The sequence below is a fragment of the Protobothrops mucrosquamatus genome, unplaced genomic scaffold, assembly GCF_001527695.2.
Source record: "Protobothrops mucrosquamatus isolate PMUCROS unplaced genomic scaffold, P.Mucros_1.0 scaffold526, whole genome shotgun sequence".
NCBI classification, from domain to species: domain Eukaryota; kingdom Metazoa; phylum Chordata; class Lepidosauria; order Squamata; family Viperidae; genus Protobothrops; species Protobothrops mucrosquamatus.
Window position 1 is genome coordinate 280,793 of NW_015386834.1, and position 15,804 is coordinate 296,596.

General features: G+C 40.7%; 1 protein-coding gene across 1 annotated transcript in view; it reads right to left on the reverse strand.

The window, feature by feature from the left end:
• Nucleotides 1–7,404: 7,404 nt before the first annotated feature.
• The window catches only part of DBX2 (developing brain homeobox 2), a 57,628-nt gene continuing 49,228 nt past the window's right edge, over nucleotides 7,405–15,804 (reverse strand). The window contains 3 exon segments of the mRNA XM_015816909.2: nucleotides 7,405–8,389; nucleotides 8,392–8,473; nucleotides 9,687–9,868. Coding sequence (XP_015672395.2) covers nucleotides 8,136–8,389; nucleotides 8,392–8,473; nucleotides 9,687–9,868 — 518 coding nt within the window. The 3' untranslated portion in view covers nucleotides 7,405–8,135.

A 15,804-nucleotide genomic window follows, 5' to 3' on the forward strand; every position in this document is an offset into this window, starting at 1 on the left:
ATAAGCACAAATCTTCCTTCTGTATCAAAATCTATTAATTTTGGCAGTAACTCTTTCTTAACATAAAGAACCACACCTGCTTTTTTCTTTGGTGCTGGAGCAATAAACTGAAGTCCCAATCTAGAATTAATCAAATACTTTTGATCTTTTAAAGTAATATGCGTTTCTTGCAAACATATAATATCATTTTTATGTTGTTTCAAATAGTAAAATATTTTCTTCCTTTTTGTGGTGAATTCAAACCATTTACATTCAACGTCATCAACTTAACCATCCTTTGGCTTGTGAAGATTCTGGAGCATTCCTTGTATATCTGTCATAACAGATCTCTTTGGCCTTGCCCCTCCCACTGGCTCTGAGGTAGCTGAATATGTTTTAGGTGCGAGTTCTTTTTGTTGTTCTTACTCCTTACGTTTGTAGGCTGCACGGGTCATTCTTTGCTCCTTTGGATCTTCTTTTACATCAAACAATTGTTGACACTGAAAATCTCCTGCAGATGGTGATATAGCTCCAGGCAATTCAACAAGTAATTGTTCCGTTGAGTCTTCCATTCCTTTAGATCGCGATGTTGATGGTGAATCAGCTTTCAGGACCGTTAAGTAAAAGTCTTTAGCCTTTTGAAGCGTATTTAACCTGTAACGAGTCCCCACATGATTCACTATAATTCCAACAGGAATATCCCATCTGAAAGGCATCTCTGCTTCTTTAACTCCTGAGCCAAAAAAGCAAATTCCTTCCTTTTTCTCAAAATTTTTGGAGGTATTTCTTTTAAAAGTATAACATCTTGAGCAGCAATGTGAAATCTCTGCTGGTAAAAAACCTGTATAATCTCATTGCAACGTGTTTTTCTAGAAAAATAAACGACATCTCTGGGTAGTTTTCTCTGGCGTGCCATCCAAGAATTTACTCTATAAGCTTTTTCGATTTCTCCAAAAATAACTTCGGGATTGCACTCCAAAACCAGAGCCAGAGCCGCTGTAATTTCTTCCTTCAATTTCTCCTGTAAATCTTCCTTTAATCCTCTAATCCTCACAGCATACTCCATTTCTCTATATTGTGACATTACAATATCATTTTGAGCAATTTCCATGCCTTCTTCTACTTTTTCCAGTCTATCCTCCATTCCTTCCACTTTCTCCACTATTTCATCCACCCGTCCCTCTATGCAATCTACATGAACCGCAAAGCCTTGAAAGATTTGTGATATATTCTCACAAAGTTCTTCATTTTTATTACTAAGAAGCTCCTCTGTTTCCATTCTCATTTGTTTTACTGTCTGCTTAAAAGCTTGCGCCAAAGCATCCTGTAATTCTTTAAGTGTAATAGATGGGGGAGGCGAAGGTGGTGAGATTTGCACAACTGGAGAAGAAATAGCTGTTTTAGACACTGCAGAAGTTCCAGTGCATTTAGAAGCCATTCTACAAACTTCCTCTAAGTATAATCATATATAATTCAAAGCATAAAACAGCAGATGTTTAGCTGAACTTGCCATAAACTTAAAAGAGTCTTTGTAATGTATCAATCCATAACCGGAAGAAGAGTGAAAGTTTTTCTTATGATACAAAGAAACGGCTCATCTGCGGCCATTTTCTTCTCAAATTAATTTGTAACAAATAAAGAAGATGCCTTTAAATCTTCTGAGTTAAAGTCTTATTTCAACTAAAATCCAGTTCTCCTGGTCAGTTCCGTCTGTTGATAATTTTACTCACGATCTAAAGTCTCTGTAGTTGACAGAAGTGGAGGCAACGTCTGGCTTCGCTCCAACAATGAAGACATCCCGAGCTGTGGAGGAAACTCTGAGCTCCGGAGTTCTCACCTTCATTCCCCCGAGAAAACTCTTGGGGGAACTAGGAAACTCTACTCCTACTCAGAGAAAAACTCGCCTTCTCTCCTTCTCCCGGAGAGAAAGCTCCGAGCCGCCAAACAGCTGATGAGCGCTGTTTTAGCTGGCTTTGATGCAGTCCCGGACGGGAGGCTAAAGAAAAGCCTCCATCGGCGTGGCCCGTTGCCACTGGAAGCTCGACGCTCTTCAATTTTGTTGTATATTCTTGTGTGAATTATTCTCAGGAATATTTTCAGAGCATGACTCATTAAGCTTATTGTTCTGTATTCGGTACACTTCTTTGCATTTATTTTTTGGGGGATTGTCACAAAGGTTGATTTTAGCCAATCATTTGGTATCTTTCCTGTTTCATATATCTGATTGAAGAGCTGCAGTAAAAAATTCTTCCCATTGTCTTCCAGCAATTTTAAAATTTCTACTGGGATATCATCAGGTCCTGTGGCTTTTCTTGTTTTTGCTATTTTTATTGCATGTTCAACCTCTTCCATAGTGATATTTGGTCCAGTTGTTATACTTCCCATATCTATATCATCCCTAGTGTCCTCAAAAAGTTCTTCATTATATTCCTTCCATCTTTTTAGTTTTTCATCCTCATCTAAGATAATTTTCCCTTCTTTGTCAACTAAGTTGTTGGTTTTCTTTTTGTAGAGGCCTACTGCTTCTTTCACTTTTTTGTGTAAATTGAAATTATCATGTATACGTTCTGTCTCTTCTATTTCCTTGCATCTCTTTGCAAACCACTTTTCTTTTGCCAGTCGAATTTTTCTTCTAATTGCTTTCTGCAATTCATTGTATTTTTCTTTGTTTTTATTTTTATAAGATCTTCTTTTATCCATAAGATGAAGAATTTCCTCTGTCATCCACTGTTGTTTCTTGTGGTACCCCTCTCTCTCTTTTGAATTTGTTACCTCTACTATTGCATTTTTAAATTTATTCCAGTTTGCTTCTACATCATCATCATTCAGATTGTTGGTTTCCCTTAAATGATTTTCTAGTTCGTCTTTAATCTTACCTCCATGTTTAATTATGAAGTCTCTGTCAATTCTTGGTTTAGCAGGGTTCGGGTTTTTCATCCTTTTTAGTTTCAGCTGGACTTCGGCAAGTAGTAGATTATGATCGGATGGTACATCTGCACCTGGGTATGTTTTTACTGATTTTACTGAGTTTCTAAATCTTTTGTTTATTGTAAGATAGTCAATTTGGTTCCTTACCACATTATTTTGTGTATCTGCTGGTGATCTCCAAGTGTAGAGGCGTCTTTTTGGCAACTTGAAAAAAGTATTCATCACACATTGCCTATGTTCCTTGCAGAAGTCTACAAATCTGTCACCTCTACCATTTCTGGTTCCTAAGCCGAAGTTTCCAACTACAGAAGAATCACTTCCTTCTCCCATTTTTGCATTGAAGTCCCCCATGAATATTGTGATATCATTACTTTTTAGGGTTTTCAGTACACTGCTTATATCTTCGTAGAACTTCTCTAAATCCTCATTGCTGTCAGCTGTGGGAGCGTAAACCTGTATAACATTCATATTTACTGGAGTACTATTTATTTGGATCATTATCACTCTATCAGATACAGGAATAAAGGACTTGTAATTAAGGACTGTTCCATTAAGTGTTTCTTATTGTTTTGTTTTTCATACAGATGCAGTCAATGGGGATAATCAGCAATTTACTGAATTGTGTGAGATCATCAGAAACAGCTGTCTTATCTATTACTAATGGAATACATTTCATGAGTGATTATGAATTTATTCAGTGCTCTAGGGAAAACACCAATAAAGTCCAACATTGCATAAATAGAGGAGTATGTTAGGAAACAATAACCTGAATTTGAATCATCTGGGATAAACCATTTCTCAAGATTACAATTGTGTATTGTCTGTGGAGAATAAGCCTTTGGTATATTTGTCATCTCAGTAAGTAATTAACTGAGAATCTGGACTCAAACATTATTATTTTTATGTAATCAGCTGAAGAATTAAGGATGACAGTTTTTAAATATTGTAGACTTCATGCGGTAGATGAAATACAGTTTTGTGACTGTGCATACTTTAATGAACTATAGTATAATTTTAAAAATAGAAAAGCATTGTGATTTTAAAATTAATTTAAAAACAAATTAACTTTCACTGGACTTCAATGGAACTAGCTGCTTAGTTTTACTTTAAAAATTAAATTCATTTTAACTCAGGTGTAATATCCTTTTGGGGCTAATAGTCCTGTGACTCACATTTTTTCCTTGGTGAGTTTGGACTCTATTGTTAGGCGCAAAAAAACAGGTCCACACATGAAGGCTCAATTTAACTCATTTATTGCTAAAAGCCTATTCACAGGAATCTTCTCAACTAATGGTCAGCACCTGGTTAATGAAACTAAACTGATTCCTCCTCTGATTCCTCCGCCATTCCTTCTCCTCCATCTACCACCACAGCTGCTTTGGGGGGGGCTGGTGGCCGTATTTCCATTAAAAAAACACTTGCCTGGAGCCATCTACCTTTCCCTCCCCCCCCCCGAGTGTGAGGGCATTGTCAAAGTTCAGATGAAGTTAAGTCAATTGGACCTATTCATGCTTCTGTGGTTAGACAGCAATAACAAATCTTTTCCTTTTTTTACCCTTTATTTGAAAAATCTTACTAGGTCTATTTTCATTTTTTTTTCTTCTTTTATCAAGCTGTCAAACTTTATTTACAGCAGCTTGTCTTTTTATATCCATCTGCTGCCATTTTTACTGCTCTCCAAGCTGACCTATTTGACTACTTTGATACAACACATATTTTTCTTAGTATTCAGCAGATTTAGAAAAGAATCAGTGTGTACAGAAATTAACAGTTCAACATATAAATTCCACTGATTTCAATAGCTATATTTACCTAAATCATGCTTAGTTGGAATAGTGTACTTCTGATTAGTCTTAAAGTGTGTAGCTACAAAAATTCAAATTCATTTTTTTAAATGCCATAGAATTCCTATTCTTATTATTTAGCATATGATTAGAACATGACAGAAGAGAAGTAAACATATATATGCAGTCCACATAATTATATATAAAACTTCTCTGGAGGTATGGCAGTGGCTTCATAACTGGATGTTCAATTCAGCTATCCAGGTGAATGCCTCTGGTATTGCATCATGCAGATCTTCTAGGGAACTAGAGAATGCACATTGTGGGCAATCTTATATAATACGTTTAATAGTTTGCATATGAGCACAACTGCAACAGGGGAATCTTTCCATTCCCATAGATACAGGACAGAGGTACTTCTTCCAATATCACAACTAATTCTGTTCAATTTCGACCAGACAAAGCAAGACAGATCAAAACCAGGTGGTTTAGTAGAGGGATAACTAATGTTCAGGCCACAAGAAAGTACTTTGGACCATTCCTCTCTCCAGGTATTCTCAAGATTACACAGGGTAGATGTTTAGTAAATAGCTGTTTTCCATGCTGGCCTACAGGATTTCAATCTTGTGATGGGCTGTGCATTGTCCTGGTGAATAGGGAGGGCCTTGTTATTCAGTATCCTTGACTATAGCCGAATGAGAGCTTGTTGCCTTCTAATGTGGGGTGGTATGATATTGCTAAGTACTGGTAACCAGTGCACAGGAGTGGGATGCAAAGTGACAGAGATGATATGCATTGTCTGGTGGAGTCGGATATTGAACATTTGGGTGGGCGCTGTTAAGCCACATGCTGGCACAATATTTAGCTGTGGAATAAACCAAAGCCAGGGCTGTTGTTTGTAGGGTATTAGAATCAACACTCCATGATGTTCTAGTCCAGGGGTAGGCAACCTTGGTTCTTTTATGACTGGTGGACTTCAACTCCCAAAATTCCTGAGCCAACATGGCTCAGCTTGGAAACCTCTCCCTTTCCCCTCAGCATGGCTGGCTCAGGAATTCTGGGAGTTGAAGTCCACGAGTCATAAAAGAGCCAAGGTTGCCTACCCCTGTTCTAGTCAGTCTCTACAGTAAATTGGTGCGGCTTTTCAATTTTGCAGTTGTTTGTTCCAAGTGTTGCCAAAAGGTTAGTGATCTGTCTACTGTTAACTCCAGGTACTTCAGAGAGTTATTACATTATAAAATAAACTATGGGAACTTCATTGAAGGCTGGTAATTTGTGTACCTATTGTTGAGGTGGAATATGGCTACTTCTGTTTTATTAGGTTTGGTTGGAAGCACCATTTTTTTGAAGTAGTCATCCAGCTTCTGGAGATCTTGAGAGAGGATGTCCTCTGCATCACTGAAATTGGTTCTTTGGACTGTGAGACTGATATCACCAGCATAAATAAATTTCCAAGGAACAGTTTCAGGATGTACAAGTTAAAAAGAGTAGGGGATAGCACTAATCCTTGTGGTATTGGGGAGCAATAGTCACCCATATCTGTAGCATTCTTTAAGATCCATGTGCTCCCTCGCAGTGCTAAATGACCAGATGCAGCCGTATGGCCCTTTTGGGCCCCATGGCCACGATAAACAGAAGTGCATAAAATCAAATTCCTATCCTGTATGCTGATTACTATGTCATCTGGACAGTTATACATATAAATCAGAAATCTGATGCCATATCAATTGTCCTGCATTCATAAGAATTTCTGCAATGTGTGACATTGCATGTTAAATAAATCTTTAAAAAGTTGTAAGATAATGCAGTATAAACATTTTTGAAATTTTTTCATCATTGTCAATGATTTCTCTGCTACTCACTTTCCTTTTGTATAATGTGGCAGAAAAGCCATCATTTAGAATAGAATAGAATAGAATAGAATAGAATAGAATAGAATAGAATAGAATAGAATAGAAGCTGGAAAAGACCTTGGAAGTCTTTTAGTTCAGCCCTTGCTCAAGCAGGAGAACCTATACCAGGGGTAAGGAACCTTGGCTCTTTTATGACTTGTGGACTTCAATATCCAGAATTCCTGAACCAGCCATGCTGACTAAGGAATTCTGGGAGTTGAAGTCCACAAGTCATAAAAGAACCAAGGTTCCCTACCCCTGACCTATACCATTTCAGACAAGTGACTGTCCAGTCTCTTCTTAAAAACCTCCAGTGATGGAGTGCCCACAATTTCTGAAGGCAAGCTGTTCCACAGGAATAAGTCTGTAGCCAATGTACAGTGACAATTTCCAAGCATTTTGTGTGACAGTGAGTAAATAACTCATTCAAGTTTCCACATGAGATGCAATAAAAGGGAAGTATGGTTTTGGAACTAGATATTTCATTAGCCTAATATATGGAGTTGATTTGGTGTTCCATTGCTGGATTTAATATTTTTTAACACCAATCATCACTACCCAGAATGACTCAAGAGTGTTCCCCACCGTTTATTTATTTATGTATTTGTTTGTTTCTTTATACTTTATTATCCTTTTTTTAGATTACCTGTTACCTCCTATCTGGTTCAATTCAAAGCAAAAGAAAAACTAATCTAGAGCATATTTATTTATAAGTAAATTCTATGTCACTCAGCATGCTCTGATCTAGATACATAAGTACAAAACTGGAATCTAAATCTGACAACTTTCCTTTTTTTTCACTCCAGGGAAACCCTGCCTTAATTATGGGAATTATAGCCACAAGGAATAAAACACATTGACATTATGAGCAACATATCCTCATACAAGTGACCTGAATTGCATAATTTGCATAATTTACATGTTTGCTCTCATAAAGTTATTTTCCTTTTGCCCTGCATATGCCCATGATGTAAATGTAACAAATGTCCTTTGGATGCTTTTGATCCCTAGCTACCCTTCTTGATGACAACAATAATAGCAAAAATGAATGGGAGTCCTGTCATGCTTATAGGTGCTTATTCCTACTCTTAAAGACAAATTCTGATATTTTCACCAAATCGGGGTTAGAAAGCCCAGATTCAGTAATCTGTACCAGGCAACTGTACAGATAGATCATCAAACTCCATTTTATTTCTCTATATTTTTATATGTATCACAAATCCTATAATAATGCAGACTTAATATCATACAATATAAGATGTCCTCAATTCCATAATTTCTATTAATGACTATATAATGAAATGCTAATTTAATCTGATTGATTGCAAAATCCAAATCTATTTGTATTGTTTCACGCTTTAATTTTACTTACCACTAGTTCCCTCTCACTGTACTTAAAGATATTATTTCAGCTGGAAGGAACATAAAGGAAGATTAATTACTGAATATTTGTTAAACTATTAATTATGTCAATATAAATGTGTTACATTTTATTTGAACCAGTGATGGAATACGTAATCTAATTCAGTTCTCTCATAAAGTTAATTAGAGTTCACTTCAAACAGTGGTTTCCATCATTTTTACTATTCTTATGAGAGAGTTCCTTGTCTATGGTGCCTCTTTCTTGATACAAATATGATGTGTCGGAAGACAAAGTTGGCTTTATGTGTGGCTGCAGACTAATTCTGTTACTCAGTCTCCCAGCCCATTCTGGGAAATTCTGCCATCTTGAACTTGATTGTTGTTGAGACATTTCCCAGACTGGACATGGTGAGGAGGAAAAATTTAAACCCCTGGAAGACCTTCCTCTGGCAGATCCCGATTTGAGAGCACTTCTTTTTCTTTGGAGTTTCTCCATTTCATCCTTCGATTTTGAAACCAGATCTTGACCTGTGAGATAGAGACAAGTCTTTTAGATTGTTTAGGTAATTCTGTCTAAAAGAAACTTTTTATAATTATTAAATTAAGACATCTCCTTTCATTACCGTAGCCAAAATTGCCTAGCATAAAACACTCCAGCTTCCATCTAGCTTATTAGGAAAATCCAATAAGAGGTTCAAATAAGGAATGAATTTGTCAGAAAAAAATGGTCACACCAAGGATGGAAATAGATAGTCCTGTAGTCCCAAGTACACTTTATGCCAATTGGAAATTAGGGTAATACTAACAAATTTTAGAAGTTCAGTCTATGCGAACTTTTAATGTGAAACATAAGAAAATCATATTTAAGGTAGTAACCTTAAACTTGGGGGGATCAAAATGCTTTTGGTAGCATATAGGAGTCATATTCTCCCCCAAAATTGGCAGAGCAGGGCAAAAGGTATGATTCGTTTAATTATAAATGTAATTAATTATATTGATCATATTTAATGTAATGCTCCCCAAAATATAATTTTACCTTCCTTAAACTGCAGAAATTACAATTTGTTGGCAATTTTGGAAGGGTTCATTGGATTGCCACCATGTTTGTAAGGAACTGCACATAATTCTCAGTCTGCAAATTATGGGTCCTGGATTGAGGTCAGTGAGGAGCCATACCCCTTCTTTCATATGTGATCAAACTTCAGAAGTTGAAATACATTTGTATTACTTAAAGATCCTACTTACCCATCTGAGCTATTATTTAGAAATTGCTAACTTACTCAATTGGATCATCTGAGCATTTTTTCTAACCCAAGCTACTAATTTATATATTGCCTCTCAGCTACAGTGAGGTTTAGGTTAAACCATTAAGATGCTCTATTTTCCCCTGCATCTTCTATATACAATCTTTTTTTTTTTGCAAGCAAATCTAAATATGGCTTTTCTTTTTTTGATACATTATAAAGAAGTTCATTCCCATATTTGACAACTTTGTTCTCAAAATGTAGTTGAAAATTATCTGTCCTGGTTATTTTATACATATTGTCTTTTTTGTTTTCTTGTTAAAGAAAACAAGTTTTAAATATTTTTCCCACAACCTTTCCCAATCTGGGCATCCCTCCAAATCTGTGGAATTCCAATATCAACATTCTCCAACCACAACAGCCATTTGAAGAGTTGAAGTCCACACCTTTGAGAAGCACTATCTGGGGGAAAGTCACTGTACCAAATCTATTTTTACCTGTGACTCCTTCAGACACAGATTAATGGCCAGTTTTTTTCTGTCTGTTTTGCTGATATATTTCTGTTTCTCAAACATTTTCTCCAAAGATTTTCGTTGCTCTTCTGAAAAGACAGCCCTTCTTAAGATACCTCTCCGGGATCTAGGGTCATGGCTTAGAAGAGGCAGAGCACTTTGCTGTCCTAAAACATAAGAAATATTGTAACAGACTATCTCAGTCAATTGTTATTGTTGTTGCATCTTATAGCCACTACTAAGTTCCTGTAGGAGATGACCAGGCTCATCCGAAGGTTGGAATCAAATGTATTATCAGTTTAGAGTTTCTACACACCCACAAGAGTCCTAAGTCTGGGCTTCCATGAATTCCATTGACTCTTATCTAGCACCAATTTGCCTTGATCATCAATAGATCAGATTCTTATTTAGCATGAAATAAACTTGTAGTACTTTTGAACTCTAACCCGGCTCCTGGTTTCTTGCACCTGACAGTTCCATTGAATTTACCCCCAGGAATACAATAGCATTCCCCAAATCTAGTGTTTTCCATACAGTTTGATAATACAATAGGCAAACTGTCTGAAAGTATATATTTTCATACTATTATAACTTATTATTACAATGTATATATTATTCTTTGAAAAAAAAACTTTTCTCATGGTAGCCTGCAGATTTTGAATATTCCAGGCTCAGAATAACTAAAGAGCAACAGGAAGACAAAGATTATTACTGTCAAGACCCGCTTCAATGCCTCATCCCAAGAAAGCAGAACTCATGGAAGCAGCTCTTCCAAAAGGAACTTTTATTACGAGAAGCTGATAGCAGGCATACTAGACAGGATCTGAGGGTTTCCCGTGCAGATCAATAGGTTAAAGTGTCCCCAAGCAAACCCCACCCCATAGTTCATACAGATGGTTCAAACCAGCCAATCCCCAGGCATTAAGTCCATCGTGGGAAAGGGGAGATAACATCGGGCCGGCTCTGGTCGTAGCAGCGATGTTTAGACGACTCTTCGCACCTTCTCTTGAGAGCAGAGAGATAAGCCAGTTGCTGGAGGTTGCATTCCTTTCTTGCTCCCTCTTTGCTAGCTGACAGTTTAGGGAGAAGAAAGTACAGAAAGAAATAGTGCAGGAAAACGAAGTGTTACACTGTAGCGATAGAGAAAGAATGCAGGAAAGCGAAGTGTTACACTGTAGCGATAGAGAAAGAATGCAGGAAAGCAAAGTGTTACATTGTAGAGATAGAGGAAGCTAAGACAATAAACTCGCGATGTTTTCCCCCTCCCTTCTAGGAGTATTGCAGAACCCAGGGAGAGAAGAGAATGGAATTTGGGTCAGAGAAGAGCAAGGGAAGTATGAAATATGAGAGGAGAGCAAGGGAAGTAAGAAATCAGATAGATATGGGTTCTCACATCCTGCCCCCCTTAAAAATATGAGAGATCAATCTGTTGAGAGACAAAACAAATAGTGAGAGGTTAGTCTGGTTTGTTTGGGTAATCTGTGTGAAACTTTCTTAATAGTTTAGGAGCACTAACGTGACGTTTGTGCACCTATTCGTTTTGGGAAGTGGGAAGGTGCCTCCACGCTACTAGGTATTGAGTCGCTCCATGGAATTTTCGGGAGTCAAGGATTTCTTTTATTTCAAAATGCTGCTCCCCGTCAACCATAATGGGAGGAGGGGGTGGGACGATGGCTGGTCGTAACGGTGATCGCTGCTCTCATTTTAGCAGGCTGCAGTGGAAGATAGGGTGAATCTGCCTGAGGGTTTTGAGTAATTCTAACTCTACTGTTATGGGTTCATGATTCTTTTGATGGGGAACAGTCCCACGTATTTTGGTCCTAGTTTCTTGGATGGCTGCAGGGATTTTAGGTATTTTGTGGATAGGTAAACCATTTCCCCTACAAGGAATGCTTTTGGTTTGACTCTTTTCTTATCTGCTTGTGCTTTATAGGCCTGTCTAGCTTCATCTAGCGCTTTTCTAACTACTGGCCAGGTGTTTTTTAATTGTGCGATCCACTCCTTCAAGGAGGGAATGGCCGGTTCGATGGCACTTAGTTCCGGCATGGGGTTGAAACTTTCCCCGTAGCTACAGTACTTGGAATGGGGTGTAGCCCATGCTGGAATGTACTGTGTTGTTGTATGCCACTTCTGCAAAAGGGAGTAGGTCGGTCCAGTTCGTCTGTTGGAAATTAATAAAGCATCTTAGATATTGCTCAAGTACTGAGTTTGAATGTTCTGTCCCCCTATTCATCTGAGGATGATGACTAGATGACAGCCCCTGGGTGGTCCCCAGAAGGGATAGGAACTCTTTTCCAAAAGTCCGATGGAAATTGCACCCCCCCGTCCAATATTATGTGTTGGGGTGCCCCATGCAGTCTATATATGTGCTGGACAAACAATTTTGCTACGGCTTTAGCGGTGGGGATTTTTGGACAGGGGATGAAGTGTACTTGTTTTGAGAATAAGTCCATGACCACCCAGATTGCTGTGTTTCCATTACTTTCTGGTAGCTCTACTATGAAGTCCATGGAGATTTTCTTCCAGGGGGCTGAGGGGTTTGCCACTGGCTGTAGCAGTCTGGGGACTTTCCCTTGCAGTCTCTTAGTAGCTGTGCAGGTTGGACAGCTGGCCACATAGCTCTCAATGTCCTTTTTCATAAATGGCCACCAGAACTGTCTTTTTACTAGATGCAGCATTTTCACGAATCCAAAGTGACCTGCTGGTTTTGTGTCATGGCAGAGTTGCATAAATGTAATCCTTTGGGTTTTCGGGATGTACAGTTTCTCCCCCAGCCATGACAAGCCATCAGTGATAGTGCACAAGTTTTTGTGGCTCTGGAACCATTCATCAGTTTCTAGAGCCTTCCTTAATTCGATCCCTGCTTGGCTGGCTATTGGCTGCTTTAGTTTTGCTTGAGCTCTTGTGGTTACTTGCACTGCCAGTCGCGCTTCTGGCATGAGTGGTTTGGAGATGGTTGGCCGGGAGCTATTGTACTGGGGCATGCGGGATAGGGCGTCTGCCAGGAAATTCCTCCCCCATTAAGTGTTTGATTGTGAACGTAAACTGGTGGAAGTGTTGCGACCACCGGGCTTGTTTGGGGGTGAGCTTTTCTGGGCATTTTTAGGGCCTCCAAGTTCTTATGATCCGTCTGTAGGTCTGTGCTGATGTGTGCCGAAGTGCCTGGTAATACTAACAGGCACTTCTTATATTTCCTTTACAGATGCCTCATTTCCGGTGGCGGTTTGCTGGCCAATCATTTCATAGGAGGTGGGGCAAAACAAGGGGAGGAGCCGGAGGAAGAAAAAGACAAAGGAGGAGGAGACACAGATACAGATGGAAAAGAAAAAATGGAATTACTAACCTGAGATTAGTAAACAACTTAAGAATACATATACCTTCTCAATCAAATGCCAAAGGACCAGGATGGTACTCTGACAGAATTACATTTACTCTTGGAAGGGCATGGACTGGCAAACCCTCAACAGACACGTCTAATGCCACCCCAAAATACCTATGGGATTATTACAGGATCAGAAAGGTCAAAGTTGAATTCTTCCCAACATTCCTCTTCTCTCATGAAGAATCCTCCAGAGGACAACTGTTATAGATCTGGATGGCAACTTACCAACACCGGGGGCAACATTAGCACCTGAAGACCCATTCATGGACAGGTCCACAGCACACAACTGGATACTGTCCAGATATCACTCAAGATACTTCACCCCAAAACCCCAACTGGTCAATGACACAGCCACACCACAGGGGTCACTGTCTGCGGTGTAGACTGGGATTCCCTTCCCCCGTTGGATGGAGGGGGGAACTCGGCCTCAGTGCCCTTCATGGCCGGTTCTTGCAGCTTGGCGGGTGACTTCCCTGACTTCCCAGCTAGTGTTCAGTCGGCCTTCTCCTGAGGGTTCCTTGAGCAGCATTCTGCGGCGTGATGCCCCTCTTTCCCGAACTTGAAGCAGCTGGTGGTCTTCTTGGCTGTGCGTTTGCAGGCTTGCGTGACGGCTTAGGGGGTGATCGGTTCCACGGTTTTCCTCTGCGATGTCTCTTGAGCAGGTCAATCTCGGCTTCCTCTGCCAGGACGTACCAATCGTGCAATTGGTATGGGTCTTCCCGGGGAAGGCAGGCATCGTAGAGATCGTAATTCAGCCCATCCTTGAAATGGCTAAGCAGGATGTCTTCCAGCCAATTCAGCTTGCTAGCAATGGCCCGGAATTCCTGGGCCATTGCTAGCAATGGCCCAGGGTGTACTCGGCCCTGGGTGTACTCGGCCACTTGACGTCTGCCTTGCTTCACCGTCTTAAATCTTCTCACGGTCCTTCCGGTCTGCCAACGGGTCCTTGAATCATCATCTAAGGGAGAACATGAACTGGTTGAAGTTCTGGAGCTCTTGGGCATCGGAGTCTACCACCCAATCAGCTGCCACGCTGTCCAGGGCTGCCTGCACGATGCGGATCCGAGCCTTGTCAGTCAGGATGTCTCGGCCATATTCTTCCACGTAGCTGAGGACTTGGGTAAGGAAGAACCCCAGGCGCCATGGCTCTCCTTGAAACTTCATGTCCAGTGGCGGGAACGTCTGGATGGATTGATGCCTACGTCGTCTATGGTATCGTCCATCCCGATCAGCAGCTGTCGCATGGCGGGGAGTGGGGGCTGCAGCCGCAATGGCTATGGTCTCGGTTGCTCCGCCTAATATTCCTGGGGCCTCGGCTTGAGACTCCCCCTCTTTTGCTGCAGGCCAAGGTAATGGTGTGGCTGGGGGGCTCAGACTTTTCATCTTTGAGGGAGGCGAGAGTTGATTTCATCAGGTCGATCGCCTTCTCCAGGATCCAGCTCAATTGCTCCCCGCGATTGTCCTCATCCCCGCTAGGGTGCAGGAATCTCTCCATCTCTTGCTTCCATCTCAGTTGGTGGCTGCCTTGCCTCAATGTCACCTTTCTCGATTTCTTTTCCCACTCATCTTTCTTTCCTATGCCCATGGACCAGCGGGGCTTACGGCTGCGCATCTCCACCACCTCTTCCTCCGAGGTGTAGGACGTCTCGGAGCTGGATAGCTGACAGGGTTCCGACCAGAGGGAGGGCTCCCCCTTCGTGGTGGCTTCTTCCTTCTCCGCACCGGTGTCCGACATGGTAGACTTTGCAGAGTCCCCCAGCAAGATCCGTCCTTCTGGGTTGACTACTATTGCAGATCCTGTCTAATGTCAGGACCTGCTTCAATGCCTCATCCCAAGAAAGCAGAACTTGTGGAAGCAGCTCTTCCAAAAGGAACTTTTATTAGGAGAAGCTGATAGCAGACATACTAGACAGGATCTGAGGGTTTCCCGTGCAGATCGATAGGTTAAAGTGTCCCCAAGCAAACCCCACCCCATAGTTCATCTGAACGGTTCAAACCAACCAATCCCCAGGTGTTAAGTCCATCATGGGAAAGGAGAGATAACATCGGGCTGGCTCTGGTCATAGCAGTGATGTTTAGACGACTCTTCGCACCTTCTCTTGAGAGCGGAGAGATAAGCCAGTTGCTGGAGGTTGCATTCCTTTCTTCTTGCCCCTTTGCTAGCTGACAGTTTAGGGAGAAGAAAGTAACGAAAGAAATAGTGCAGGAAAGCAAAGTGTTACATTGTAGAGATAGAGGAAGCTAAGGCAATAAACCCGCGATCCTTCCCCCCTCCCTCTAGGAGTATGGCAGAACCCAGGGAGAGAAGTGAATGGAATTTGGGTCAGAGAAGAAGAGCAAGGGAAGTATTAAATATGAGAGGAGAGCAAGGAAAAAAACAATTCTGGGTAATTGACAGAACCCATACCTATCTGATAGATATGGTGTTGTGTTCTTTGTATTCCCCCCCCCTTAATCCCCTATGCATATCCTGATCACCCATTAAGGGTGATTGCCCTTCGCCATTGATCGCCCATTAAGGGTGATTGCCCTTCACCATTGATCGCCCATTAAGGGTGATTGCCCTTCTCCATCTGCATATAGTTTCATGCCCGTTGCTGGTTGGCTAACTAGCAACAGGGTCTTGCCAGCCAATGGAATTGTGTGATTACAAGCCAGGGGAATCCCATAAAAGAGGGCTCCCCTGGCCCAGAGAGCCAGTCCGGATTTACTTTATGCCTT